This window comes from Cydia fagiglandana, chromosome 16, assembly GCF_963556715.1.
Source record: "Cydia fagiglandana chromosome 16, ilCydFagi1.1, whole genome shotgun sequence".
Classification (NCBI taxonomy): Eukaryota; Metazoa; Arthropoda; class Insecta; order Lepidoptera; family Tortricidae; genus Cydia; species Cydia fagiglandana.
Window position 1 is genome coordinate 6,804,065 of NC_085947.1, and position 27,267 is coordinate 6,831,331.

The following is a 27,267-nucleotide window of genomic DNA, read 5'->3' on the forward strand; positions in this document are numbered from 1 at the left end:
CCCAGGAAATTGAAAATGTACAACCTAGAAATCGAATGCGTAAGTACCTGACTACATTTTATTTTTCAGAATAATCATGAAGGTAGTACTAATGTTGTGCATACTGGCGCTGGCAGCGGCGCGCCCTGACGAGGGTTACAGCACTCGATATGACAACTTCGATGCACAAGAGCTGGTCGATAACGTGCGTCTACTGAAGAGCTACGGCAACTGCTTCTTAGACAAGGGGCCCTGCACGGCTGAGGGGAGCGACTTCAAGAGTAAGCTACTTATCTACATATAACTACTATATCTAGATCCGAGGCGTCCGACATGTAATTTTCCAAGTGTAGGTTTCCATAGAAAACGAAGCACCCGAAGCTCCGGCTTGGCCCCGGCGCGGTCTAGCGTGAGTCGTCCTTAACCTGGTGGGTAATCTTTTTTATTGTTTAAAGGATTTGACCAGAGTCTCATGCGGTCTAGGGTGGAGCATGCTTACATAAGAGATGTCTCTTCACTGCTGATTTTAAAAGGTCTAAGTCCAAAGGTCATAATAGGTGTTTAACGGCTCGATTCGGGAAATGAATTAGACATTCACTAAATATGAAATAGTAACGATATGTGACGTTCCACGGCAAAAGGTACCTTATGGCCGCAATAATATTGGAGCGGCGTTAATAGCGTAAGCGCCAACCACCATAGGGTATCTTTTGCCGTGGAACGTCACATATCGTTACTATTTCATATCTAGTGAATGTCTAATTCATTTCCCGAATCGCGCCGTAAGGCTCTGCATCTGCAGCTTCTGCCAATCCCGTATCTTCAATAAGCTTTCCAGCCTATTTGTCAATAGAACCTAAGGCGGCTAGCGGACATTAGGCCAGTACTGCAAAATATTGTGACCTACATTTGTTGAACACTTTCAAATTATTGATTTCTTGTATAAGTTTCATTTAACATTGTGCTTTGACTTGTAGATCTTCGAAGAACAACTGATTCTGAGTGCAATGAGATTGTTTAGATTTGACAGAACTGACAGTAAATACCTGCTACGTGACTTACTATTCCTTATTTCTACAGAACTCATCCCTGAAGCCCTAAAGACGAGCTGCGCAAAATGCTCGCCGAAGCAACGCCACCTCATCCGCATTGTGACCAAGGGTTTCCAGGAAAAGCTGCCTGAGCTGTGGAAGGAACTGGCCGCCAAGGAAGACCCCAACAACGAGTACCATGACGCCTTCAACAAATTCCTCAACGAATCTGACTAGAGCCAAAGCAGACAATCAGATGTAGGTATCGCATAGTTGTTTACCGTCGTATTTTATCGGAAACGTTTATATTTGTCATGCTACTTCGGTCAACCTCAGTCAATACTTTTTGTACTGACTGAAATAGCAAGACACGTTCGTACGTTTTCGTGATTAAAATATGATGGAAAATAATTATGCACTATGTACATCTGTACCTATATACTCGTATTACCTATACATTCCTGACAGCATAAAAAGAATAAGTTGACAACACAGCAGATATACTACTGCATGGAGTACTGATTCTGTTTGCCACGTCAATAGGGGCTTAGACTTTGATCCCCTGTTGACGTAGAATGCTGCGAATAGAGGTGCAGCTACTATCTCACCAAATATTTATTAGAAAAATACGTACAGAAATGCAAAGTAGGTATATTGTGCCAAACGTACTGATATAAGGGGAAACCGAGGCGTTAAAAACATTTCGCCCGCGTTTTAAGTTTATTTTTTTAACTTAGTATGGAAACTTTGTTATAAGAGAAAAGTAATTCTACTAGGAACATCACAGGTATTTTTTTAAGTTATTAAATTATTTTTGTTTATTTATTTTGGAGGTGTGTTTTTTATGTTTTCAATTTGAAATAAATGAATATTTTGCAAGTGATGTATTTTATTTATATTTAAAGACACACAACATAACAAGTGAAGCGTGAAGTTATAATGCTTAATTTGCTTAACTATAGCTTTTACCTACTTTTTACCCGTCTACGGCAACGCAAAAGGAGGGTTATGATGTCAATAAGACTTTCAGTTGCATATGTCAGATGTAAATAAGAATATCAAGATCCATTGCGCCAATATTTTTGAGGAAATAAATAAGCCAAACTGTTTTGTTAAGGAAATTATTTAATTAGATCATAAGGCGGGACGAAAACAAGAGTATTATAAATCAAGGCCACTTGCTCGCACCTACAATATAGTATCTGCCGTATTCTGCTAATAATATCTGCCGTATTCGAACTTCAAGATATTCACAAGAGACGACACGTAATAGATTCATTCTAGATACGTTATAGTTTAGATATCAACTAGTTCTCTTTTGCAGCGCAATTCGGGCAACCAATGTCACTTTTACGTTAGATAGCGTAAGATATCTATTAGATGTGAATTGGATCTCTAAGTCATATCCTGAGGAACTCAAGAATATCTCCAGGAATACCTGACTCAAGAATACCTGACAGGTTACATCTTAAACATATCGTTATCGTATCTTGGTGATGTCTAAAAAAAACCTAATAGATATTTATTTCAAAATCCGAATCGCGGCGTAAGTTACTCTTCGAAGGCCGCAAAAATATGTGACGTGACGTGACGTGGCAGACTCTTATGGCTCTACAAATAAGATCGTGTCAGATATTTTTGCGGCGTTCGTTGTGTAACATATTAATGCAAGTGACTGTACTTATATACTTATATAGGTTGTTCCAGCAAGTTTGTTTAAGTCCTATAATAATATCTATACATATAATAAAGCTGAAGACGGTCGAAACTCTGTACATGGAAGATATTTGAAAAAAAGTTGGCTGGGGATACTTAGAATCGATAACAGAACACGTTCCAAAAGTTTTTAGAATTTTTGTCTGTTTGTCTGTTTATCTGTTTATCTGTTTGTCTGTTTATTTGAACGCGCATCACGTGAAAACGGCTGAACGTATTTTGATGAAAACTTTACTAATCTGTCGAGAAAATCCCCGGCCAGGTTTTAGGCTATAAAAATTCAACCCCTAAAAGGGGGGGTAGCCAAAACCCTCGATTGACTTAAGTTTGCCCCTGAATCTTATGGCGCTACTTAGGAAGGAGGGGCAAACTTTATTCAAATATGTGCTACCACTATAGAGTACCCTGGTAAACTAACAGATGGCGCTGAATTTAATACGTGTTGACATGAATAAGCCACCGAGGAAGGATTTTGCCAAATTAACTCTAAGTTTAGAAGAGAGGGTACGTATATCAAAAAAAATTATGGAATAATTATGTTGATTTAATGATACAACAAAATTAAACGAGTAGCGCTTTCGAGTGAAGCCAAAGAGCGAGCAGTAGAAGAGACGTGATTACATGCATAGATTCGATTTCAAGCCACTCTTTTGCAGTTCGGCGTTAGGTCTTATGCGAGGCCTTCTACCTTACGGCAAAGTTGATCTTCTGCTTTAATTACACTTGGGCGTGGATCCAAATCCAAGCTTTCCTCTTTCGCAGCTGGGCCTTCTGCCTTGCTCACACTTCGCCAATTCAATTCACTTGGTCAATTCCAAGCTCTGCTTTCTTGCATCTTTTCACCTCTCTTGCATCAAACAACCTCGCTGAGACCCTTAAATATCGAGCCCTATGCGAAGCTAGGCTGATAAAAAACTGTCCCATCCCTTCTCTGTATGAAATCCTGGATTCGCGCCTGGTTGGAACTAAAAGTAAAAATGTACAACTGTCTATCAAATTGTGTTTTTTATATCGAAAAATTTTCGCGCTCGCTTCGCTCGCGTATTAATAACTTTCTAAGGTCTGATAAAGGTGACATTCGGGTGGCGAATGCAGCAGCATTACTCTGTTGCAACGTTACTGCTGCAGCACTGTAAATTTTCATGATAAAATGATGTAAATGATTTCCATACTAAAAGTAAAAATCTACAACTGTCTATAAAATTGCGTTTTTTATCGAAACATTTTCGCGCTCGCTTCGCTCGCGTTTTCAATCACTTTCTAAGATATGGTAAAGGCGACATTCAGGTGGTGACTGCAGCAGCATTATTCTGTTGCAACGTTACTACTGCAGCACTGTAAATTTTTGTGATAAAATGATATAACTGATTTCCATACTAAAAGTAAAAATCTACAACTGTCTATCAAATTGCATTTTTTTTATCGAAAAATTTTCGCGCTCGCTTCGCTTGCGTTTTCAATCACTTTCTAACATATGATAAAGGTGACATTCAGGTGGCGACTGCAGCAGCATTACTTTGTTGCAACGTTACTGCTGCAGCACTGTCAATTTTAATGATAAAATGATGTAACTGATTTCCATACTAAAAGTAAAAATGTACAACTGTCTATCAAATTGCGTTTTTTATATCGAAATTATTTCGCGCTCGCTTCGCTCGCGTTTTCAATTACTTTCTAAGGTATAATAAAGGTGACATTCGGGTGGCGACTGCAGCAGCATTATTCTCTTGCAACGTTACTGCTGCAGCACTGTCAATTTTCGTGATAGAATGATGTGTTTGATTTCCATACTAAAAGTAAAAATGTACATCTGTCTATCAAATTGCGTTTTTTATATCGAAAAATTTTCGCGCTCGCTTCGCTCACGTTTTCTATTACTTCCTGAGATATTACAAAAGTGACATTCGGATGGCGACTGCAGCAGCATTACTCTGTTACTACGTTACTGCTGCTTCGCTCGCGTTTTCAATTACATTCTAAGATATGGCGACTACAGCAGCATTAGGTTTTCTGTTGCAACGTTACTGCTGCAGCACTGTCAATTTTCGTGAAAAAATGATATGACTGATTTCCATTCTCAGCTGTAATGCGGCAATGAACGTCACTCAATTTACCAAAAAATTTCAATGTAATCTTGATGACCCTAGGGAGAGGGGGCACCATGGTCTAGAAATGCTTAGGGCATCAAAATATCTTAAAATATTTTATCTGGACTACAGTCCTCTAGCATATCCATCTGTCAACTTTACTTCAAGTTCCGCCTCCAGGGGAGAGGGAGAGAAATTAGGATTAGAAATTAGCCGCTTACTGACACAGACCGAATTCCACGCGGGCGAAGCCGCGGGCACAGCTAGTTATAAATATATTATATTTTTATGAATAAAACAACTTCACAAACAAATTTAAAATGACATGATTTTATATGCTTTATCAGCATTTCTACAGCAAATGCACGAATTAGCATTAAAAGTAGCAAAATTACAATAGGGGTGCCTATAGTAGGTACTTGAAGTGTTCCCTTGATCTACTTAACTATACGTTTGAGCCCAAATGATTTACAGGGTGTCTAATTTACCCGAATGCCCCTTACCTGCTATTAATTAAATACCTACCTATACCTATACCTACGTATTACCTATACCGGGTGTGGCCGCTAACATGAGCAAATAATTAAAACATAGATTGTACTACTCAAACGGTGACACTTTTGTTCAACAACTTTTAAAAATTATGAAGTATTCAGACTTCCTATTTTTCATACAAAATAAATATTATCTTCAATGGACGCCATCGCCACGCCATATCATTGTGATTGACGTTGCTTGTCACGCCTTAAACATAATAAAATTCGCAATACATTGCGTCTTAGAATAAACTTTAAAGTGTATTAAAAATCAAACCACAAGCTATTTTTAAAAGTCGCTGAACAAATGTTGGTCTGTATGAGGAGTACAGCCTACAGTTTAGTTTTTTGCTCATATTACAGGCCATACCCGGTATACCTATAGACCGACCGCTTAAATGAGTCCTCGCCTGCGCGGGACGGGGGCGACGAGGGCGGCCCGGCCCCGCACCTTCCCCGCCACCCTTAGTCGTCCCGCCCCGTCGCCCCCGTACCGCGCAGGCGAGAACTCATTTAAGCGGTCGGTCTATCTATACATATTAAGTTGAAACTTAATACATATTTCTGCGTAACTGGCGATAACGCAATGGTAGGTTAGGTATCTACTGCTAAGCTGTATTGACGATGAAGACCGAAGGTAAAAAAAACCTCATTGGGTTTTTAATAACGATTTCTTGAGATGACTCTTGACTTTCAAAAGTACAGTCGGTGCTAAATCAACAAAATATATTGTTTTTGCTCTGCTATAAACGATGAGATAATATAATGTCCATGACATTTCACCTCAATTGTTTTCAGAATTTCTAAATGTAGGTTTTACCTATACATAAGCAATGCTGAGTAAAACCTTACTTGTCACTTTTACGTAATGGCAATCGTACTGTGTATGAATTCGGGTTATGTAGATACCTAGAATGCAAATTTTATATTCCGACTATGTAACTAATGTAACCTCACTCAAGTCTTACAGTCATCTTTACTGACTATACAGTATTTTTGCTAGTTGACTAGGTAAACCCTTAAAAGTGAACTAGCGAAAATATAATATTTATAACGTCGGAAATGCATGTACAGGTTGTCCCAGAATTGGACGTCAAGCCGTAAACGGATGATAGATTAATTATTCAAGATTACACAATAATAAAAAAATTAGAATAAATTATGGAATTTGTGGTAACCAGAGTTAAAGAACCATTTACAGGGTGTGGATTTTTTTGTGAATTATTAAAGAGACCATAATTTTTAAACATGAGTTGGTTTTTTTTTTGTATTTTTATGATAACTGTTATGACTTGGTCTATCATCCGTTTACGGCTTGACGTCGATTTCTGGGACACCCTGTATGTATTTTCATTATTTTAGTTTTTTGCAAATAAGCTAAACTTAATGTCTTAACACATTCTTAAAATGTACTTTGTATATACACGTCAGTCATAACAGAAATAATTCTAACATAAAGTAATAAATCACTCATAATTATGTATGAGGATCTTTTAACCGCAAACACAATAGCCTGGATCTATAAGAGCTTCACTGTAAATCACTGTGGGCCCGATTCGGATTTTGAAATAGATATCTATTAGATATCTTTTAGATATCACCAAGATACGATAACGATATGTTTAAGATCTAACCTGTCAAATTTGACATTTGCGCGATTCTGGAGAACTTGGACGATTTCCACAGGATATGACTTAGAGATCCAATTCACATCTAATAGATATCTTACTCTATCTAACGTAAAAGTGACATTGGTTGCCCAAATTGCGCTGCAAAAGAGAACTAGTTGATATCTAAACTATAACGTATCTAGAATGGATCTAGTACGTGTCGTCTCTTGTGAATATCTTGAAGTTCGAATACGGCAGCTTATGTCCGTCAAAAATAATAACATTTTATTATACGAGATTATACCTACGTCATTGTTTGTCCCTGTTAAACGACATTGTACTATCGAACATCGTACGTGTCATAGGTACCTACTCGTAGAGGATACAAAAAACGCCCAAAAATACACTTTGGTTTCTTCTGTTTCTGTTCTGCAATACTTCGAAAATGCGCATTTTACTGGTAACACCGATTAAAACTCAACTTTATTTACTTGAATTTAAAGATTAAATTTGAAGCATGCAAATGAGAATATTTGAGTTTTTGATGGTTATCTTTCGATTAATCATTAACTTTAGTTTTTTTAGTGTCAGTCAAGGTATGTTCATTATGTTTTGATGTGTTCGGCTGCTCATATGAACTCGGCTCAAGGATCAAGACTTAAGCGAGAAATATATAAAGCTTATACAAACAATTGGATAAACAGTTTAACTTGTACATTTGAGGCGACAGTTCTAAGTGGGTAAGTGTTAAAATTATATTAATAATTATCATATATTTGAGACATATAATACAGTTTTGTACTCATCTCTACCAATTATATTATTGGAATTAGGTGGCCAGTGGACCTTATGCCCCCATGGAATGCAAGTGAAAAACTTATGAAAGTTCAGAAGGACAACATAATTTAACTACCTATCGGTAATCTAACAGATGTTTGGAATAGTTTTGATAGATTTATATGTAGCTATAGTTTGTACAAGATACGCTAATCATTTACAAGAACACTCTTAATCTATTTTACATTCCCTTGGAGTCAAAATAGTGTTACATCTAGTTCCAGAAAATAAACCTATTAAATACTGAAGCCATAAAATGATTAAAATAATCTTAATGCCTTCACTACTTGATCCAGGACTCACCTTCTAGGATTCATTGCTTTATAAGGTGCTATACATACCTACATAATGCATGGTGTTTAATTGAAACTGCTAGGTTGTAATATATAGCAACAGTGTAGTTTTACCTACCATACCTGTATTATTTTTTGGCTGCTCATTAGAAATACCTACCTAATATTTTTTTAATGGCTGCCAGAATAAACGAGCTCATTACAATTCAAGATGTCTTGCATTTCGTTATTACTTCACTCCGTACCCAAGTACCTACATATAAAAAGAAGTTCATTTAAAATTGTAAAGATACTCGCATGCGAGTTCTCGTATCGTCTAAATGAGCCTAAAATAGCATCGATCGCAGGCGTTTCTGCTTGATACAAAATTAATTAAGTGCTTATTTTCCAGTACCTAAACATGCAGCTGTTCGTAGTCCTCTCCGTGATAGCGGCGGTGGCGTTCGCGCGTCCTGATGGCGATTACTACGACTCCAAATACGACAACTTTGACGTGCAGACGTTGACTGGGAACCAACGCCTGATGAAGGCGTATACGATGTGTCTGCTCAGCAAGGGCAGCTGCACCGCCGAAGGAGCCAGTTTTAAGAGTAACTTACCTTTAATTATTTTTATTATGAAAGGTTCTCGAGTGGCGACCACGTACCAGAAGGCGCAGCGTGGGTAGACCCCCACAAGGTGGACTGACGACCTGGTAAAGGTCGCGGGAGTCCGCTGGAAGCAGGTGTCGCAAGAACGGTCCCACAATGAGGGACCGTTCTCACTCTCACTCTTTGGGGGAGGCCTATGTCCAACAGTGGACGTCCTCTGGCTGATTTGAAGATGATGATGGATTATATTATGACGAGCAGTCGACGACGATAAATCTAGGTCGTCTTAAGTATAGGTGGGCGGATCGAGTGAAGGCAATCGTCGGGAGCTCGGCGTCAGTGAAAACTGGCGTGAATCCGCGCAGGACCGAGTAAAATGGCGTGCTCTTGTATTGGAGGCCAAGACTCATTTTGGGTCATCGCGTCAAACTAGTAAGTAACTAAGTAAGACGATAAACCACCTAACTCGCCCGCTAAAGACCTCTTCTTGTTCAGAAATTGACGAAACCAATGATGATATATGTCGGTTGCACCAAACCGCATGTCTACATTAAATCGATTATAAAATTTTATTACATTTTAATGTATAGAACAGGCCACTGACGAGCCTTCCAAATGGATGCCGTTACAATGGATTCATTGAAATGGACGGCATCCTAATATTAAACATTGTACGTTTATGACATTCACAGACCGATTTTAGATTGCAGCCACGCTATTTGGACTGTTGGAAGGCTCGTCAGTGGCCACCTTAGGAAGTTTTAATACTTCATTTCTGAGTACTTAATGTTGATTATTCCTCTAACAGTGGTTAGTGTAACTTGCCCTAATTCTTATTTAAAGTGACATTCCATTTCCAACTGCAGCTGCAATACTGTTCATTTTACTATGGAAACGCTTTGCTGTCATTGTCAATTTCCATAGTAAAATGAACAGTATTGCAGCTGCAGTTGGAAATGGAATGTCACTCTTAGACTAAGTGCAGGTTGTTCTGTACCAGTCAATTTATAACTGCATTTATTTTAATTTTTAACCTCTACCCTTCACATGTATTCATGAAATTATAAGGGGTTTGAATTTTTTGATTCTTTCAAGGTTATATTAATAAGTTACTATTACAACATGTCCAACATGTTTCTCTTTCTAATCATCAGAGATCCTCCCCGAGGCCGTAGCGACGACCTGCGGCAAGTGCACCCCCAAGCAGCGCCAGATCGTCCGCACCGTCATCAGAGCCCTCCAGAAGCAGCTGCCCAACGAGTGGGAGCAGCTGGTCCAGCTCCATGACCCTGAGGGCAAGTACAAAGAGTCCTTTGGCAAGTTCCTGGCTTCAACAGACTAGAACAGCTGGTGTTTTAGGACCATTCCACGGGCTGTCCCGTACCTACAAACGCATTTTAGGGCTGATTTAGACGGACGATCAAAACCCGCAATGTAATGACACTGATGGCATGCGAGTTTTCGCGTTGTCTATTTTGTGTATTAGAATTATATTTTGGTGATTTTTTTTCTGGGCTTATTTTTGACTATTTGTCATAAAAAAGAGAACTTCTATCCTATAGTACTTGAAAATTTTGAGAAAATTTGCGTTTGTACGGGACAACTTTAGACAATTTCGCGGAATTTCGTGATTATTAACGATGTGAAGAATCAAAGCGTTACTGTGATTTAATGTTTTGTAAATAAATTACTTTAAAGTTAAGAGGTTTTGTTTTATTTTATACTGACAAAATAATGATAAATATAAGCGTATTTATATACCTGTTAAATGGTGGTGTATGGTTTGTGCTGTTCCGGGAAGTACCATCAGCAGGGTGAAAGTCTAATATATATTATTTTATATGTTCCTATGGTCAATGGTCATGTCTGCCGAATGCTGGACGACTTGTGGGCCAAGTTAACCACAGAGTGGGAGCCCCACGAGTCTAACCGCGGAGCCGGCAGGCCTCGTCGGCGATGGCGGGATAACTTGGACTTCTTCTTGAGAGGCTGGCCAGATATTGCACTAAATAGAGACGAGTGGAGAAAGAGGGGGGAGGCCTTTGCCCAGCAGTGGGACACAGTGGGCTCTGAATAATAAATAATAATAATAATATGTTCCTAGTTACTGGTCTAAACAATGTAGACCGCTTTGCCGTTAGCTCAACACCATGAGTAAATAGGTAATGCCTTATGCCATTTTGTGAGAGTCGCGTAAGAATTAAAATGTGGAAAACGGTTGTAAGGTGTACTGTAATTAAATAATTTGTGGCCGCTTTCGGATGAAAGAAGCGCTTGGCCGTGGCGTCCATTGGCTTGGCTCGTTGGGTGGATGACATTCGGAAAAACGCGGGGCACTTGAATGAGATTAGCCCAAGACCGGGATAAGTGGCGTACTCGAAGCCTATGCCCAGCAGTGGGCGCTGGAGGCTATTAGAATGATGATGAAGATGATGAATTACTGTAATTAATAATTATATATAGCGAATTGTAACACAAATAGCCGTACGTACAGTTCCTTGCTATAGTGCAAAAGTAACACAGTGATTCTATTATAGACAATGAACCAAAGGAAAATTGAAAATTGTAACAATTATAAGAAGCAAATACGCGCCTGATTTATTTGATTGTAAGTTGTACCTTAGTCACTGCTAGGAGGAATATTGCTGTAAAGTTTTTTCGATTTTTCTACTCGAAATGTTAACTGACTGCCTTTAGATTAGATCATCTCGTTGACATACCAAAGTAGGTGTACAATGCATGTAAGTATTTATTAAAACTATTTTCCACGGTAAAACTATGTACAGTTGCAAAAGATAGACAAGCATTCGAACAATTAACATAAAATATAATTTAACTAGGTCAGTCTTTTATATAGTAGGTCAGTTTTTTTATAGTTGTTCAAAAAGTTCTGTATTTTAATGTGCACAGAAAAAAAACACAATTTCAAGTGTAAATTTAGCATAAACTTAATATGATAGGGTCGACAAATTCACAGCTGTTACGCTAACAAAAAGGCACATTGACAAACCAAAAAAAAAAAAACCCTTGAAAATAAAAGGTGAAGGCACATATTTTCAAGACAGCAGGCAAAATTTGGCACATTGAAAGATGCTGCAGTAGCGGTTTATATGGAATAAGTTCCGATACACACTCGCGGCCCCAATATGAGGGTCGGTCAACATAGTGATAGGCGCTTGGCAGCGCAATCAGCGCTTTATTAAGAAAATACTAACACTAAAAGAATAAAATAAGTCAATCTATCTTAACCATACGTACATATGATGTATAATGTTCAATTAGTTATTCCTTCTAATTGTTTACAATGCGCCACAATAGTTACATTGTGCTTTCCAAGTATATAACATTAGAAAATACCTAAATAACTGTAGGCAACTATTTAAGGAGTTCTGTCCATTTCTCATGGATCTTATTGTCAGACCCTACCTTGGCAACAATGTAAACCATTGTAAAGTATACACGGTAGGTATATGTACCTATACCTTTAAAATACGTTCCGTAAGTAGCTCTTACCCGGCTCTGTAAATATTTGTTTTGTTTTTAGATATTACATAGTATAGAGTCTGTCCGGAAAGAAAAGAGTCATAGAATTTATTGATTCCCATACCTTTTACGACTCTTCTCTTTCCGCACAGACACTATTTACACGAATATTCGGGCAAATTGGGTAATGCGAATAGACACCAATATACACCGTGTTTTTATTGAATTCCGTTAACTTCGGGGTATGGTTAAGTATGTTTAAAAGAACTAAATGGCATAGTTAATTAAAAAAAAATTTTTTTTGCTTTTTTTGAAAAAATAAATTAAGTTTAAAAAGTAAATAAATGTAGCATATAGCGTTGTTAATCAGCGCCGGCGCCGGAAGACGCTGGATGCGGGTCGCTTCCAACCGGCACGTATGGAGGTCCAAGGGGGAGGCCTATGTTCAGCAGTGGACGTCTTATGGCTGAGATGATGATGATGATGATAGCGTTGTTGTAACACGGGCATTACATTTAACTCAACCAAACAATTGAAATCTGTGACATATCAATGTCATTTCGATCATCGATCGACCGAGATTGTACTTAAGCTTAGTAGCAAATGCATGAACTCATTCTAAACACTAATCAATATGTACCGGCCCTAAGGCAAGTGTACACGGTTGTAGAGGCCTTATAGGAAAAAAAATTGATTATCTCCGAAATGGAGTTAATTAGATATCGGTGTCTTTGAAAAAAGTTACTTGATTTAAGCTCAGGAATGCACCCCTGAAATTAACGGAAATCAAAAAAACACGGTGTATAACATTAGATGATATTTATATTAAACTTTATTACAAGCGGATTTCTTTAAAATAATCAGCCATAAGTGGCCATAACCCTTTAAACTCTAGAGTCATGAGATTACCTGCACTAAAATGAGATGACCATTTCAGATTAGATTTTTTCCTTAAACGTGTGTAGGATTGTTATCATGCTTAATAAGTTAACACGTGTAAGAGTAGGTAATATGTAGATTTGTATAAGGAAAATTAATCCTCTTCATGGTTCCGTACATTTTTATAAATCAGTTCTGGAAAACGACCTAAAGGATTGAATAATAAGTTTCTTTGAAGTAACTCTGTCTATCTGATACTTCTTCACGCTTAAACCGTTGAACTGATTTGAAATTTGGTATGGAGATAGTTTAAAGCCCGAGGTAGGACATAGGATAGGACTTTTTTTAATCATCATTATCAACATCTCACGTAGGCGAAATAGCGGGCAGTAACTAGTATAAGTATATTTACTGTATTTTAATGTCTATTCTATAGGATCCGACTAAAATTAAATGTCTGAGCAGCACCTTCACACTAACTTGATTATTCCCTTGTCTAAACTAACTTTGTTAAATTAAGAACAAGTAACTAATTGCCGTATTCCAACTTCAAGATATTCACAAGAGACGACACGTACTAGATCCATTCTAGATACGTTATAGTTTAGATATCAACTAGTTCTCTTTTGAAGCGCAATTCGGGCAACCAATGTCACTTTTACGTTAGATAGAGTAAGATATCTATTAGATGTGAATTGGATCTCTAAGTCATATCCTGTGGAAATCGTTCAAGAGTATCTCCAGAATCGCGCAAATGTCAAATTTGACAGGTTAGAACTTAAACATATCGTTATCGTATCTTGGTGTTGTCTAAAAGATGTCTATTTCAAAATCCGAATCGGGCCCTAAGATCTGTTTCTCGTTGTATAAGAAAAATCACTTACTCATTCTGGTCACGACTGAACGCTTCAATTTATATTCTTATCTTTCAGATGCAGGTTAAAAGAAAAAAATACATTTACTTTATAAAAACTTACAATAACCTTGGGTAAAGTCATTGTCAAGTATTAAATCACATATAAAAAGGTTGGGGGAAGCAAGAACTTCATTCTTCTTATGGTGTTGCAGGTGAGATGAGGCTTTATTTTTTATAATCAGCATAAATGCAATTTATTGAAATACTAAAGTTTATTAAATATAATCAGGTTGGTGCAAGAGCTGTCAAAATTAACTGTAAATTATTAATTTTGATATATCAGTGAAAATATAGGGTGGCTAAAAAATTACTGCATTCTCGTTGCCAGGGAGGTTTTGGGATTATACTGAGCAACTTTTACTATTTGTCCAACCCCAATAGGTACACGAAAAAAATTTGGCTGTTTCATACATTTTGGCTGGTTTATTTTCTATGGGAGGATTTTTTTTTTCGCTATTTCGGCATGGGTACCATAGTCAAAATTGCTCAGTACAATTGCAAAACCTCCCTGGCAATGGGAATGCTGTTATTTTTTAGCCACCCTGTTATGTTAATACTGCAATATTTGTCTGATATAAGGATGACAACTAAATAATGTTTATTGGATTTAAATCTGCGGCCTTATCTTTTGTCAAGCGAAGTGATTTATTTACAATAATAATTAACTTAGCAACAATATTGCTTATTTAGTTAACGAGGAAGATAATAAAGTCAAAGTTCATCACTTTCGCCTATCGGTAATGCAGTATTGTTACTTAGTCGTCTTTTAGTGTTGGTCGAGACACTAACCTCACTTCAACTTATATACATACTATCTAAAAAAGGTTAGATATTTTAATGTCTGTGTGTGTTGTAAAAAAAACTTATTCATATATTAGTGCAAGTGGCAGCAGTGACTTTATTGACGATTAGATACATTTTATATTTATTTTAACCAATTATCGAGAAATCAGATAAAGTTTCGGTACTTTTCTGGAGAATATTGTGTAAAAATTTGAGTATTGTTTGACCCTATTAAGCAATGTGACCCAAAGTAATTATAATTATGTATACCGTACCAACCTCCCAACTATAGTCCAATACTGCAATACGCAAGTAAGTAAAATAACGACTTTTTCCCACAGCTATACAGAATGAAACTCTTCATCGCCCTCGCTACCCTGGTGGTGCTTGCCGCAGGCCAGGAAACCTACACGCCGGAGAATGACGACCTGGACATCGATGCGCTGGTCAGCAATCCAGAGTCGCTGAAGGCCTGGTTCAATTGTTTCGTGGAAAAGGGCCAGTGTGACAAGGTCCAGACCAGCTTTAAAGGTAAGTTAGGATGCACAGCATCCAAAGTAGCGTATCAGACTACGCACTATACATAGAGGTAGAACAATCAAACTGTTGCAGATCTATACACTTGAACGCCAATATATGTATATCCCTAATTGGAAAAGTAATCGAGGGTGCCAGATACTTTAAGCGCGTTGTTTCATACGCTACTAACGATGGTAATTGTACAGTAATGACCAAAACATTTTAGTCTTGAAGAGCAATCTCCAATCATTTTAGCCTTTTTCTAAACTTATTTAATGGCGCAGTGACCCAAATGCCCTACAATAAGTCTTGGTCTCCGACACGAGTACACGCCAGTTGTCTCGAACCTGTGCCCACCAGTTATCTCCTTGGAGATCGCGCAAGTCCGCTTCAACAGCATGGCCCCAGCGATACCTAAATTATCTACAGGTGCATCCAAGTCTGATAAATGCGCCTTATATCTTTTCGTGCACGTTAGATTACATTGTAACAATTTTTGGGTACATCAGGGGTTCTGCTCTGTTTTGAGTGGAAAATCATTTCCGCTTTGTTTTTATATTTGTAGTGTTTAGAGTATTTAGTATAGAAACATAAGTTCATTGAATGCAATGTATGGATACCACAACTAAAGGGTTCGAAGCGCGGTCATCACATTACCACCATGACAGTTGCAAGAGTCGATACCATCAGGAGTAGTGTAGGCTAGTTTGCTACCATCATGGCATAAAACGGGTGTCATTCTGATTCCCTAAGAACGTTTGTCCTAAAGTCACTTGCCCTAACTGGTTTGTCCTAATGGGCACATGCCCTAACGATCAATTGTCATAACGATTATTTTCCATAATGTAAGGTTCTAAACAAAAATTAGGGTTTTTAGTGTTAGGACAACTGATCATTATGACAGACAATATTAGGGAATGCAAAGATAGGAGAATAGACTTTAGGGATTCAGATATAGATCTGCATAAAAGAATAACGAAATTGTTTTTTTTTTCAGTTGACCTGCCCGAAGCCATACAGCAAGCGTGTACTAAATGCACAGCTGCACAGAAGGTGATCCTGAAGAAATTCATCGCTGGTCTAAAGGAAAAGGCCCCTGCCGACTACGAAGTCTTCAGGCAGAAGTTCGACCCTGAAAACAAGTATTTTGGACCGTTGGATAAGGCTATTGCATAAATGTTGGCACTCGATATGCGCCAATAATGTTACAGGCGTAATAAACGCATATGATTTTTAATGATCTTGTTGAATTAAACGCTGTTTGTTATTTAATAAATCATCTTTTATAACTCTGTCATAACCCTTCTTATTTTAACGTTTCTCCCCGTTGATGGTGTAGTACGCAAAATGACTAGTGTGTTGTTTTGCCTAAATCGCAATTAGTCTACATCCCAAACGGTCTAGAACGCAAAATGCCCGAATTATTTTTTCTGATTTATTTTAACTTTATAGCGATGTCGACGGAGCCCCTATTCTTTGCTGTTTAGCCTTCGGCCATTTGAAGATACCTAACGAACCTAACCTACCTCTATGTAAAATGTGGTGATATAAAAAGTGGGCATTTTGCGTTCTAGACCGTTTGCGATATAGACTAATTGCGATTTAGGCAAAACAACACACTAGTCATTTTGCGTTTTAGAGCATCTGCGGATAACCCGTTGCATCCCATCGGACCTGACGATCTGCCCGGCTAACTACAAAGAAAGATTGTAGAAAGGAAGAAGGCAGCAGGCGTATTATGAATGCCTATATCCACGTGATAAAATAACTGTCACTGTTTAACACCGCGGGATAGAAAGTGACGGATATCGTTTTATCGTGCTGTCATATAGACAAAAACGACCATCATATCCGTGCAGGTATTAGCTATACTCTGTATCTTTAGGTATTTAAATAAAAGTAAACAAAATCTACCCTTAAATTGCTCCTTAAGCCAGTTGAGGGTAGAAAAAACATTACACGATAGGTTAAAGTCAGGTCGTTCAGTGACTGATCCAGGCAATTTTGTAATTGGTCGGTTAACCAATAAATGTCACAGATTTGTCCAAACGGCTTGTTGAGGTCTCTGGGGACAAAAGAGCTGGCAGCTTCCTCGCTCAACGCATAAGCGTTGCGATCCAGCGAGGAAATGCTGCCAGCATTCTTGGCACTATGCCCCAGGGACCCTCTCTAGATATAGATTTTTAGGTTTAGTTTTAGTTTTGTAGGTAGTTTTAATTTTAGGTTATTTTAATTGTAGTTAGTTTTAGATTTATATTCCTGATTATTTTATTATATTATAATATATTGACTTTAGATTTTAATAAATGTTATAACTACCCGAAAATATAAAAATTGTTTATTTACTTTTATTTAAATACCTATAGATACAGAATTTAAGACCTGTGGCTTGTTTTTATGAGAAAAATAACTTATTCATTCTGGTCGCGACTGAACGCTTCAATTTATATGCATATCTTTCAAATGCCGATTAAAAAATGGAAAAATATCAATTTTTTAATCTGCACCTTATAAAAACTAACCTTGGGTAACGAGATTGTCAAGAATTAAATCACATATAAAAAGCTTGGAGGAAGCAAAATACTTCAATCTTCTTTTGCTGTTGCAGGTGAGATGTTTTATTTTTTAAATTCCGCTGCTCGATGCTTGATGTATCTGAAAATGATTTTGATACCAAAACTGATATATAGAGCACTCTATACATCATATTTCTCTATTATTAATATATTTAATTCAAGCAACATGGCTCATTAAGGCTGAGAAACATATAAAATAAAATTTAAATAAAAACTAGCTTAATTTAAAATATTACTCTAATATAATTGATTTAAGGGAAACATATCATAGAAATAAAATAATGAAAATACGAGTAATAACAATTAAGATATAATTAAACAATGATAACGAGATAACCGCCATGTTGATTCGACGATCATTGTCCCGATAGTCGTTTCAGTGAACGGTTTAATAGCGAAGAGTCTCGACCAACATCTCGAGAGACTCTCGCTATGTGGTTGGATCAAGGGACAGATGCAGAAGGCAGTGATCTTGGATACGGCGCGGATAGTACGTCGGTTCCTCTCTCTGCAGCCCTGACCACCGGTAGCTTGGGCCGTGCCCCGCTGCTGGCGGCACCCTAGGTTAGGTTTTTTATAATGTGTTTATATGTATTTTTTATTGTTTTGTAAGTGTTTTTATATTTTACTTTTATATTCATATTATAAAAACCCTAGCCTAAGAAAAATGATGAATAAAAATAATTAAACTAATGTAAATAATGTCAAAAATACATTTCACCCCACCAACCCGAAGCAAATATTAAATAGAAAATATCAAACAAAATAAAACCAAATCAAGTTCAAATGACTGTTATCTATTAAATTTATTATCCAAAATCATCAGTTAAAAGTCAATTCTACCAGAAAACATAAGAAAACAACTCAAAATTTTCATTTTAATGCCTTTGTCTCACATGTGAATTACTGATAGCAAAGTGCAACTTTGCTATCCGTTTTTGAAGTGCAAAGTAAGCCTTTCCGAGCTGGTGTGGTGAAAAATATACGAGTACATATTAACATGTCTCCTGATAAATCAACTATTACTCGTAAACACCTACTTATTATTTATCCCATTTTTGAGACGCTGGTGCATGATAGTGGTGTATGACAGAATGAAACTCTTCATCGCTCTTGCTACCCTGGTGGTGTTGGTCGCGGGCCAGGACACCTACAAGTTGGAGAAAGAGGAACTGGACATCGATGAGGTGGTCAGCAACCCGGAGTTGCTGAATTCCTGGTTCAGCTGCTTTGTGGACCAGGGCCCGTGTAACCAGCTCCAGGCCAGATTAAAGGGTAAGTGCAACATTCCATTTCTGACCGCAGCTGCACTACTAGTACGAACGCGTCGGTGTTATCGTCAATTTCCACAGTAAAATGAATGGTAGTGCTGCTGTCGTTGGAAATGGACTGTCACCTTAAGTTAGGTTGTACAGCCAGCATGCAAAGAAGCGTAACAGACTACTCGTCAAAAGTATACACCAAAAGTCTCTCTCAAGTCAAGTCATGTGTCAAGTATCTCTGATAGCTGAATAAAAAGATAGACACTCATAGAACACCTTTAGTCATTCCTAAAACGACCATTAAATTGTTATTTTTCAGTTGACCTGCCCGAAGGGATACAGCAAGCGTGTGCTAAATGCACAGCTCCACAAAAGGTGATCTTTAAGACATTCTTCACTGGTCTACAGGAAAAGGCCCCTGCCGACTTTGAAGTCTTCAGACAGAAGTTCGACCCAGAAAACAAGTATTTTGGACCGTTGGCTAAGGCTGTTGCATAAATGCTGACACTCGATACATCCCAATAACGTTACAGACGTGTATAATTGTTAATGATCTTGTTCAATTAAACCCTGTTTGTTATTTACTAAGGAATTATCTTTTATATCTCTGTCCTAAGCAGCAGTGTTGGGCAAAAAGTAATTGAATTACTAATTAACAATTGCAATTACAAAATGTAATTCCAACAAATAATTTCCATTACATGTGGAAAGTAATTAAAATTTTAATTACTAATTACAATTGCAAAATGTAATTAGTAATTAAATTATTAATTACATTTAGTAATTAAAATTTGTAATTTAATTACTTTTTTGAATTACAATTACTTTTATAGAATGCAAGTTTTTGATCATCTTTATTTCCAAAATCAGATGAACATTTTGAATGGTTTTAAATTTGACTAAGCAACATTGTCAATGTTAACTTTGGTTGGACTGTAGCAAAGGGAGGGCTGGGACTTAGAATTTTTTTCTGATTAAGTGGTGTCATTAATAATTAAGATACTATTTTTAAATGATTGTAATGTGTAGATCACGTCAAAATAAGCATCTTTTACTGAAAAAGCTTTTCTCTAAAATAAAAAATGGCTGAGTTAGACGCCTCCAAAGATTGATGTTTTTAAAGGGAGCTGGGACTTAGAAAATTTTCATCGCGAGTGGTGTCATTATGACATATATTTTAAATGATTGTAACGTATAGAACACGTTAAAATAGGCTACTTTTACTTGAAAAACTTTTTTCTAAAATTGAAAATAGCGGACTGTAACAAAGGGGGGCCGTTTCTGGGACTTGGTTTTTTTTTTGAGAAAATTAAAAAAACAGGGGTTTTAAAACAGTTCTTAATAAAGTTTTAGAAAAAAGTTTTTCAAGTAAAAGTAGCTTATTTTGACGTGTTCTATAAGTTACAATCAATTAAAATATATGTCATAATGATACCACTCGCGATGAAAATTTTCTAAGTCCCAGCTCCCTTTAAAAAATCAATCTTTGGAGGCGTCTAACTCAGCCATTTTTTATTTTAGAGAAAAGTTTTTTCAGTAAAAGATGCTTATTTTGACGTGATCTACACATTACAATCATTTAAAAATAGTGTCATAATGACACCACTTTGTCAAAAAAAATTCTAAGTCCCAGCCCCCCTTTGCTACAGTCCAACCCGAAAGGCACCTTAGGTTGGCGCTTACGTCATTATTAGCGGCGCCCCAATACTAATGCGGTGCTACGCGACGTAAGCGCCGACCGCCATATTCAACGTGGTTTGTCACATAGTACCCTGTAAAGGTATGATTCCAGGGACAAAAAATATGTTATAACGTTATCCAGCGTATAATGGAATTCATAAAAGTTTTTCTTTATAATTACTCCAAGTAAATTTGTTCATATTTGCATATTATTAAAAAGGTAAATGAAAAGTAATTGAGTAATTTAATTACTAATTAATGTAATTACAATTGCAAATTACACAGAAAATTTAATTACATGTAATTAAATTTTATGTAATTCAATTACATTGTAATTCAATTACATGTAATTCAATTAGTAATTAAATTACACGAGTAATTAATTACGCCCAACACTGCTAAGCAGTTATTTTAATGCGTTTCCCGGTAGCATCCCACCGGACCTCACGGTTTGCCCGACAAACTAGTACAATGAAAGAAAGGCTGACGACTGCTTGTAGTACATATTTAATTAAAAACTATGCAGATTATACCAATACATACGGACCGACTAACCACAAACGTCGATGTGAACGTCTTCAAAACGCGAGAGTTTAAAATATTGTAGACCAGATGACCTCAGTGGGTCTTTTTTTTGACCAATTTTTTTGTATTTACTTCACATTTTGCGGACGCATGCGTTCTGTTTTCCCATTGGCTGGACATTATACAGTGAGCCAATAAGATCACGCGAAGAATACTCCTGTATCAACGCATAAACAGTAAGGAAGTTTCAAACCTCAGTCTCAACCATCTTTGTGTTGATATCAACAAAGACTGTTTAGTTCTACTAGATATATTTACACATCGCTTCCTCATTTTGTGATTGAAGGCTGAATCCGTACGTGAAGCATCACTTTATTTATCATGCATTAAATATGAGATGAGTTGGTTATATATAGAAGTAATTCCAAACGTTACGTCATTAGGATCAGGTCGAGCATTGCGAAATCAATTTTGCATCTGCAACGGTTTACGAAATAATAAGGATAATTTCGGCAAGTGATATAACTTTAAATGGATTGAGACAATGAGAGTGTTTTTGTTTTGCTTCCTCGTTTGTTCAGTTGCATCTGACGATTATTATAATAGAAGATACGACTATTTCGACGTCGATACGTTGGTTGAGAATCCCAGGCTTCTGCAGAAATATATGGATTGCTTCTTGGATAAAGGGCCTTGCACTCCAGTGGGAAGAGTGTTCAAACGTAAGTACCTAAGATCCTAACCTATCCTATCATACTAATGTAACGTATAAACATAATTTGGGAGAAAATATTATTTGCAATATTATTAACCGCTCTTCGAAATCTAAACAGGCAAAACATCGAACGTAAATTTAGGACCGTATTCAAGTACGACTTAAAAAAGGAAAAAGTTACTTATAAAGTTTTTATGAATAGATTAGTACCTACTATATAGTTCGTTTTTTTTAGCATTAGAAAGAACTCCGCAGAAGTAAGCGTGCAGTTTTTATCAGGCTCGTTAATTGTTAATAATTATTGAATTATCTAATGTAGCATGGTCAATACATATAATTTACTTCAAATTGGTACTGCTAAAAATGCCAGATTTAGAACCACAAGCAAACTTCTGCGAAGTTCTTTCTAATGCTAAAAAAAACGGACTATAGTTTTCGTCAAAAATTCCTTTCGTAACTTGTGTGTAGGTACGTACCGTGCGTCATGAGATTAGCTTAATAAGATACCGGTTAATAGTTCGAATTTACCTAATTTGCAATATTTGCATTAAATAGACAAAATACATGTGCCGTGTGAAGCTAAGTAGGTAAAGCACGTGTAAAATACCCTAATTAAACTGTAGTAGTTAGATTTGCGAACATGAGCATGATTTATTTGCAGGCTGAGGCTTGCATGAGTACTAATTTTGTAGCACGTCACCTAAACCACTTATTTCAAAGATTAAAGATTGATTAGATATTGACGACTACTTCTATCGTCGTAGTAAAAAAATACTAAAATTGACACTGTAATTTCCACTGCATAGTTTAGGTCGAATAATAGGACAAAACAGCCATCAAACGTTCATTGAATACATTGAGACAAAATTGTTTTGAAGTTACTGGTAGAACCAGTTTTTAATTGGACACTGATTTCATATCTTTAATTAAAAAAAAACATTTCAAAGTCGCTTGGCGCTTGTCCTCCTTGACGGAGAGAAAATAAGTAATTTATTTTAATCAGTTGCCATCTGCCTTTTGAGTACAAACATTATAATAATAAATAGATAATTCGATAACGTGTAAAACATTGTTATGGCAAGTGTCCGACTTCGGCGACTTCTCTACAATAGCCCAGTCTCATTGTTCACCCAAACTTCATTTTAGGTATAAACCGGTATACTGTTCACTTTTTCTACAATAGTCCTAATGCCTGCTGAGACCGGTTCATGGCATTACATGACATGGCATGGTTATGGCATGGCATTCTACATCATGACATTGAAGCTCTCCAAGGGGCCTCTATGTGTTGGATTTATATCCCCACGAAAGCCTATCAAAAGACGAAGGATATGTAGGCCCTTAAAATCTAAGGGGATAGATAATTATAATAATAATAATAACAAAGCAATTTAATTTTACTGACGCTGTTTAGGTTTTCTTATTAATCTAATAACCAACCGCTTTTGTTTGCCCAATTCATAAGCGAGTAATAATAGACATGTTAAGTAGCATAATCTGATGATTTTTGGTGATCCAAAGTGACGTGTGTATCATCATACACCTTGAAGTGGTTCAAATTTAAGTTACAAGATATGAAGCACATAAGCAACTTAAAAAACACATACATAATTACATATACACATACGCGGTGAAGCTAAATTAAAGTGTGTAGGTAACAAAACACGGATCCTCGTAAGTTCCGGTGTACTTGTTGGTTGATTTAAACTCTTACAGAAATGAAAGAAATCCCCAAATCCTTCTTACGAATTCTAACGAGGTTAAAACAAATTTTTAGCAAGACGAAAACACTCACAAGCTATATTTTCAGGGGTCCTGCCAGAATTAGTGGCCACAGGCTGCGCGAAGTGCACGCCGTCGCAACGACGCTTCGCCAAGCGCACCTTCGCGGCGTTCAAACGAGACCTCCCTGAGAGCCACGCCGAGCTGAAGAAGAAGATAGATCCTACTAACCAGAACTACGATAACTTTGAAAGGAAAATAGCTGATGCTTAAAGAAGTTTAGCCTTGGAGGTTTTCGAAATAGGTAGGTATTGAACTGTATTAGGGCATTTACATTTTAACTTGTAGTTTAAAGCGCGACTTAACTCTTTTAACATCTTACCGTCACATTCCTGACAAAATGTATGGGGTTTGACATTGACCTTTTTAGGGTTCCGTACCCAAAGGGTAAAACGGGACCCTATTACTAAGACTCTGCTGTCCGTCCGTCCGTCCGTCCGTCTGTCACCAGGCTGTATCTCACGAACCGTGATAGCTAGACAGTTGAAATTTTCACAGATGATGTATTTCTGTTGCCGCTATAACAACAAATACTAAAAACAGAATAAAATAAAGATTTAAGTGGGGCTCCCATACAACAAACGTGATTTTTGACCAAAGTTAAGCAACGTCGGGCGGGGTCAGTACTTGGATGGGTGACCGTTTTTTTTTGCCTTTTTTGCTTTTTTTTTTTTATTTGTACGGAACCCTTCGTGCGCGAGTCTGACTCGCACTTGCCCGGTTTTCATATCTTAATTCAAGTATTAGATCAGTGGTATACGGGAATATTTTTTTCAATCAAATCCGATATCTCCGTACTTTAGTCTTAATCTCAGATAGCGTAAACCCTTAGGCCCACTTGCACCATCCCACTAACCCGGGGTTAAGCGGTTTAACCGTCAACCCAGTGTCAAATTGTACTGGTAACCATGGTAACTCCAGGTTTAACCGATTAACCCCGGGTTAGTGGAATGGTGCAAGTGGGCCTTAGATAGGTATTAGCAGTAGGTAAATGTTTATTAGCAGGAGGTAATAAGTAGTAGATATCGGATAAGACCGCACGAGCATACGAGTTACTCAAGATTAATGGAAACTGATTATACTTATTATCTATAAGGTAATGGAATTTGAAATTTTGATTACAGTGTTCTTAACTTTAATGCTGTAGGTACCAACATTATTTAATTGGATAATCAACATGACCTATTAATAAATTAGTTACGTTAAGGTACTATGTTAAATGCCCTTTATACATAATCAATAGTTCCCTATCTTTTGGTTGGGATTGATAGAAATAAGCGAGGAAATATGTTTTTATTAGGTACATAAATGATACATTTCTAATTAAATTGATGTGCTAACAGTCATAGACACCATCATTCGGTTCGGTAAAAATCTTTCTTGATCAGACTCCATAAAATGAAGACTATTGCTGCTGACATGCATTATTACAGTTGACATATTAAATAATTATAAATGTAGTCCGACTAAATATGGATCTCCAAATATTAACAAACGATTGTTTAACAATATAGAAGTGCTTATCGACGAAGTCTATCCATATAAAAGGTATCTATAAATAGTACACATAGACACAATAGATCGTAAAACAGTACCATCGCCACCATTAAACTGTGTTTTCCTTTCTACGCAAAACCATGAGTTACTCAAGTTTCCTGGTAAGGTGCAGTAATCCACGTATGTTTGGATTATAGGCTCTAAGAGACGGCTGCAAACATGCTCGTTGCAAAGGTCCCAGTGCTTGAATGCGCTGTTCAATTCGCACCCCAAAGTGTACAAGAGAAAAGTTCAAAATCGATTGACATTTTACTAGTCCGGCCGGGCCGTAAGCCGGTGAAGGTAGTGGGTTTATCGTCGACAATATAAAAGCACTGTCGCTTTCTGCTGGGCTAGTCTTTGGGTACGCTATTGAGAGTAAAAGGTGGGTGAACATTTAACGAATCGCCGGTTATATTATCTTACTGAGAAATATTGTGATCCTTGTGAACTAGAGTGGAACACAGCGCAATCTACACAACCTACTTGTCTATTTAGTGAAGGAAATGCCTCGCCACAGGCTTGGCTGTCGTTTTTGTACTTATTTTCCGCGTTCGGTTCCCTTCATTCGTCTTTGGTATCAAATTTGTATCACAAACTAATCAAAATTCAAGACACATGGAGCGTGTATATGTCCATGAGTTCTATTCGAGCAGATTTCATTGTTATTCGGTATTTCAATCGTCTCGCACGCCCTTTAAAAATAGAATTGAGCTGTATTGATTAATCGAACGTTCAATTTGAATTGCAGAATCAATATGAAGAGCTGTATCGTGTTTGCTTGTCTGCTGGTCGCGGTGTTGGCCGCCGACAAATATAACTCCAAATACGACAATTTCGATGTGGAGACGCTGATCACAAACGACAGACTACTGAAGTCGTATATAAATTGCTTCTTGGATAAAGGCCGTTGCACACCTGAAGGCACGGATTTCAAAAGTAAGTAGTTTTTCTTATGATTTTTCAGTTCTATACGTATACACGATGGTACGCTTTTTGCAGCGTTTAATAATATTTTAAGAGACATGAGATGTTAAGTAGTAACAAGTATGTTTTTATATTGACACATATTTAGAGTGAACTGGATTTCTGTCTGGCAATCAAACTTTGATAAGAAGATACAGAATTTATATTTCCTTTTTAAGTTGCATTATCCTAAATTAACACTCCGCCGTTAGGTACTTACTTGTGATAACAAAATAGCCCCTCAAAACGAATATATAAACTTTTTGACAATTTTTTCCTGTTTCCTATTTACGTTTGTCATGATCTCAGAAAAACGCAGAAATCGGGTCAAAATATCGACAAATTGCTAACCAACCTTTACAACTGTACCCGAAAGGCATTTTTTTTACAACATTTACCTACCCAGGTTCAATAACAATGATAACCGAGTTAACCGACTAATGGACAAATTTTACACTACCTAATGTATTTAGGGTACGTTACGTAGGTCCTTTTGTTGGGCCTAAAAGTTGCAGTCACATATGAGTCGCTTAGCTTCAAACTCGGTCATCACAAATCCATCTGTCAGATCATGCGATTTTGGTATTAAGAAAAGGTAATAGGGCAGATATTTCCTAAAAGGGTCGATACATTTACCCGAGTTTGAAGTTAAGCGACCCATATGTAAATCGATTAATTCGTTTAAATCGGATTCGTTTCACCGCCGTATAGTTTTATTTTGCGACTACCTCAACGGGTTAACGTCCAGTTTTGTAGCTTTTTTGTTGCAAGTACGAAACTTGTTTGAGCGATCACAACCTTAACGTATGCTTAACAATAATAAGAGCCAGTCAAGGGTACCAGACGGAAATGTCGAGATATATTTAAACATCTCGTGGAAATTACCTTTATTGACGTAGTTTTATTTTTGAATGCGTTTAACTGACCGTCCTTGCTTTAATAATTACTTTATTATGCTCGTAGTTG

General features: G+C 37.1%; 5 protein-coding genes across 7 annotated transcripts in view; all 5 read left to right on the forward strand.

The window, feature by feature from the left end:
- Window positions 1–27,267, forward strand: part of LOC134671863 (ejaculatory bulb-specific protein 3-like) — a 46,830-nt gene that overhangs the window by 18,442 nt on the left and 1,121 nt on the right. For 2 of the 3 annotated variants that reach the window (XM_063529720.1, XM_063529721.1), the window contains exon 2: window positions 26,087–26,274. In XM_063529720.1, coding sequence (XP_063385790.1) covers window positions 26,094–26,274 — 181 coding nt within the window. In that variant the 5' untranslated portion in view covers window positions 26,087–26,093. Of the gene's footprint in view, window positions 1–25,582; window positions 25,721–26,086; window positions 26,275–27,267 lie in introns of those variants that run through there. The other variant, XM_063529719.1, reaches the window with a different exon arrangement.
- On the forward strand, window positions 70–10,381 carry LOC134672212 (uncharacterized). Its single transcript, XM_063530113.1, has 4 exons — window positions 70–260; window positions 1,060–1,244; window positions 8,481–8,679; window positions 9,834–10,381. The coding sequence occupies exons 1-4, from the start codon at window positions 77–79 to the stop codon at window positions 10,019–10,021; spliced, it is 756 nt and encodes a 251-aa protein (XP_063386183.1). The 5' UTR covers window positions 70–76; the 3' UTR covers window positions 10,022–10,381.
- On the forward strand, window positions 15,091–16,953 carry LOC134672213 (ejaculatory bulb-specific protein 3-like). The gene is made up of 3 exons (XM_063530114.1): window positions 15,091–15,271; window positions 16,257–16,401; window positions 16,899–16,953. The coding sequence occupies exons 1-3, from the start codon at window positions 15,091–15,093 to the stop codon at window positions 16,951–16,953; spliced, it is 381 nt and encodes a 126-aa protein (XP_063386184.1).
- Window positions 18,930–19,615, forward strand: LOC134671866 (ejaculatory bulb-specific protein 3-like). The gene is made up of 2 exons (XM_063529724.1): window positions 18,930–19,110; window positions 19,417–19,615. The coding sequence occupies exons 1-2, from the start codon at window positions 18,930–18,932 to the stop codon at window positions 19,593–19,595; spliced, it is 360 nt and encodes a 119-aa protein (XP_063385794.1). The 3' UTR covers window positions 19,596–19,615.
- Window positions 21,642–24,043, forward strand: LOC134671864 (ejaculatory bulb-specific protein 3-like). Its single transcript, XM_063529722.1, has 2 exons — window positions 21,642–22,024; window positions 23,828–24,043. Exons 1-2 carry the CDS (start codon window positions 21,847–21,849, stop codon window positions 24,010–24,012), a joined length of 363 nt encoding a protein of 120 aa, XP_063385792.1. The 5' UTR covers window positions 21,642–21,846; the 3' UTR covers window positions 24,013–24,043.